This window comes from Rutidosis leptorrhynchoides, chromosome 11, assembly GCF_046630445.1.
Source record: "Rutidosis leptorrhynchoides isolate AG116_Rl617_1_P2 chromosome 11, CSIRO_AGI_Rlap_v1, whole genome shotgun sequence".
NCBI lineage: Eukaryota > Viridiplantae > Streptophyta > Magnoliopsida > Asterales > Asteraceae > Rutidosis > Rutidosis leptorrhynchoides.
Window position 1 is genome coordinate 277,780,443 of NC_092343.1, and position 3,945 is coordinate 277,784,387.

A 3,945-nucleotide genomic window follows, 5' to 3' on the forward strand; every position below is an offset into this window, starting at 1 on the left:
TAATATTAGTAATGATAATAAATAATAATAATAATAATAATAATAATAATAATAATAATAATAATAATAATAATAATAATAATAATAATAATAATAATAATAATACTGATATTAACAATGATAACAATACCAATTCAAATGTACCAAATGATATTAATAATACTTATATTAGTATTAATATTAATATTTATTAAAGTAACAACTATATTTTAATTTGTATTATATATTACTAATTATGTAATACTTATATCATATTTGAATGATTAATATTCATATATTTTATATTGATTACAATATACATATAATATCAATTATGTATAAAAGTTATTTATATAGCTACAGATTCAGTTTAATTATTTTATATCTTATTTTACATATTTAACTTTAATGTTTATATTATATTTCATTATCTCCAATTATTATTATATATATACTTACATTTATATTTACATATTTATTTACACATAATTTTAGTGAATCGTCAAAGGACAAATGGTTTCATAAAATAGTTCAAAATTTGTGAGACTCAACATTACAGACTTTGCTTATCGTGTCGAAATCATATAAAGATTAAGTTTAAATTTGGTCGCAAATATTCGGGTCGTCACAGCCATTTTTTTAGCAGAGATGGATCCAAATGGTAATTCGATTCACGATGAAGAGGGCAATCCTAATGGTCCTCCGGTTAATCAAGAATTATTGAATGATCCACACAACACACCAATGTGGAATGCTAGATTGGTTGCACCAACAATTGAAGCAGATAATTGGAAGATCGAGGGTAACTTTTTCACGTTGATCAAGAATACATACTTTCATGGGTTGATAGATGAGAATCTGTTCGAACATATTCAACACTTCAATAATCTTTGTGGTATTTATAAAACCAAAAACATCACCGATGACGCTTTTAAGCTAAGGGCATTCCTCTTCACACTTCAAGGAGACGCAAAAGCTTGGATGCGAAGTTTACCATCCGATTCAATAAGGTCTTTTCAAGAATTAACAAACGAGTTTATCAATCATTTCTTTCCACCATCAAAAGTAGAGCAGCTTAGAATGGAGATTAATGGGTTCAAACAACGGGGTGATGAGAGTTTGTATGATGCATGTGTTAGATTCAAGAAGTTACTAAGAGCTTACCCACCACATGGTTTGATGAAGAAGGAGTATATCAACACATTCTATCAAGGTTGTAATACTTTTACGAAGTAATATCTTGATCTTCATCCAGTGGGGTATTTATGTACAAATCACCAAATGCGGCCGAAATTATGCTAGAAGACATCTCGGTCAACACGTATGAATGGGCACCTTCACCGCAAGATTTGACAAGGAACAGTGTAGCACAAGTCGAGAGTGACAATGGACAAGTGGCGCTTGCGAGCTTGAACAATCATTTCAAACATTTGGAAAAGAATTGAAGAATATTCAACAAACGGTAGTTGGAATGCAAGTAGGTTGTCAACGATACGAGGGTCCACATCTCACGAAGAATTGTCCTCAAATTACTCAATGCAATCATGTTGATCTAGATGATATTCCCATGAATTCGGATACTCATGTGAACTACGTGAGTAATCAAAACTACCAACGGGGAGGAACATCTAACCAAAGCTACTACAATCCTAATCAAAAACAAGTATCATTCAACAACCAAACCAATACACCTCCCGGATTCACAAACTAAAACCGAAATCAAGGTTACAACAACTATACCAAAACATAAACAATAATTTCCAACACCAAAACCAACAACCTTACAACAATCAAGCCAATTCAAATTATCAAAACAACCAAGGTTATAGTCAATCAAAAAATAACCAAGATTCAATCAACAACCTCAACAAAACAATCAACAATCCCAACCTTCAAAGAGCTTGGAAGAAATCATGTAAAACTACATCAAGAAGGTAGAATCAACCGGAGTTTTTCTAATGAAAGAGAATGAGCTCTTGAAGCAACAACTCCGAAACCAACAAGCCTCATTCCAAAACCTTGAGAGCACCGTTGGAAGAATTTCAAATCAAGTTGCTGAAAGACCACAAAGAACTTTACCTTCAAACACTCAAGTTAACCCAAATAATTACAACAACCGAAACAACCAACAAAACCACCAAAATAACACTAGAGTTATTCCTATCGAGAGCAACACTACAAATCCAACCCAAAATCAAGCAAGTTCATCAAATCCTACCAATACTTATGCTCAAGTGAACTCGATTGATTCAATCGAAGAGGATCAATCCGAATATCCTAAAACTTTCAAGTTCGACATTGAAGGAGATAAGTTTGATTTTGATGAAGCGTTAGAAATTGATACTATCGATTATGGGGTATTCAAGTTTTTGGAAGATTTGGACGATGCAACATTCATTCCCTACCAAGTTGAAAGTGTAATGTCCATGGAGGCTACCGAGTCGACATGCAAGGAGATAAATGGTGATTTTAAGCAATTTCAATTGGGAAAGGTTAATAAAGAGCAAAAGGTCAAAACTTTATCGAATACAAGGGCGCAAAAGAACGAGTTCGAGGTTCTTGCTACATCAACTAAGGAGAAAAATGAGACACTGGTCTCACATCCTAAATCTTTACCTCCTACACATCTAAATGATGTGGATTGTATGTCAACCCTACCCGACAACGAAAATATTTATGTTAAACTCCCCTTGGCGGAGGTGCTTGAGAATATGCCCAACTATGGGAGATTTTTCAAGACACTCATGGCCAAAAAGGGAGATGTTGAGCAAGCATCTACCGCTTTCTTGAAAAAGGAGTGTGATAAATTTTAAAGAAATGTAACCTACCATCAAAAATGGGTTTTCCCGCACCTTTCCTTATCCCATGCAATGTAAATGGTTCGGAGGTGCTCACATCTTCAGTCGATTCGGGAGCAAGTATCAACTTCATGCCCTACTCTGTTTACAAAAGGTTAGGCCTAGGTGATCTTTCACATACTACAATGGGAGTTAAATTAATTGATCAATCAATTAACTCTAGTATGGGGATCGCCGAAGACTTAATTGTTAAGGTGGGGGACATGGAATTTCCCATTGACTTTGTTATTGTTGATATAAAGGAAGACCCGGTTGTGCCCATTGTTTTGGGAAGGCCATTTTGGGCAACCTCGGGCTCCTTCTTTGACATTAGAACCAGGAAATTGACTCTTCAGGATAAAGGGAAATGCATGAGCATAAAAACCAAACGTGTTATCAATGCCATTGACCACACCACAAGTTGTCGCTAGTGTGCAATGCATCACAAGCACAAGGAAAGTTGTTTCACCAATTAATGGTAGTGGGGCATTAACCAAGGGAATTCAAGGTAAAGCCAAAAATCAAAACGAGGTTGTTGACAAGTCTATGCGAAAGTTATTTGGGCGGGTGCATCGGGCTTCATCTAAAAAGGATGAACACTTGAGAAAACACCTAGTGTCAAACTTGTCAAAACATGAGAAAGTCAAACTTAAGGAGTTAATCGATGAAACTAAGGTAATGAATGATTGGTTAATGTCAATGTTAAGTGGAGCGGTAATAAAAATGTTTCTCTTAGCTCAAAGGGAAGGGAAGTTTACCACCCCGGGATTAGTTGAAATCTCAAGAGGATGAGATTCGGGTGATAGACTCGTTAAAAACTTTCCACAATTGTGTATATAATTTCTTTTAATTGCATTCCGTTTAGAATTGTATGATATTCCTTTTCTTAGTTGCATTTTTATTTTTTTGCATTACATGCATATGGGTAAAACCGGAAAACGTCAAAAATAGTTTGTGAATGGGTCAAAATGGACTTAAAACTGGAAAAACTGTAATTAGGTACAAAAGCGGCACTTTTGTCCTAGGAGCGGCGCTTTTCACTTCCAAGAGCGACGCTTCTACTACAAGAGCGACGCTTTAACCTGTGATTTTGTACCAAAAATGGACAATAGCCAACAACGGCGCTTTT

The 3,945-nt window shown here is 34.9% G+C and overlaps 1 protein-coding gene and 1 non-coding gene across 2 annotated transcripts; one reads left to right on the forward strand and one right to left on the reverse strand.

Moving 5' to 3' along the window:
- Positions 1 to 1,051: 1,051 nt before the first annotated feature.
- On the reverse strand, positions 1,052 to 1,157 carry LOC139878886 (small nucleolar RNA R71). The gene has a single exon (XR_011769747.1). It is a non-coding gene; the product is annotated as a small nucleolar RNA R71 (small nucleolar RNA).
- Positions 1,158 to 2,815: 1,658 nt separating this feature from the next.
- On the forward strand, positions 2,816 to 3,247 carry LOC139875541 (uncharacterized). Its single transcript, XM_071862876.1, has one exon. It carries the CDS (start codon positions 2,816 to 2,818, stop codon positions 3,245 to 3,247), a length of 432 nt encoding a protein of 143 aa, XP_071718977.1.
- The last annotated feature ends 698 nt before the right edge of the window (positions 3,248 to 3,945 follow it).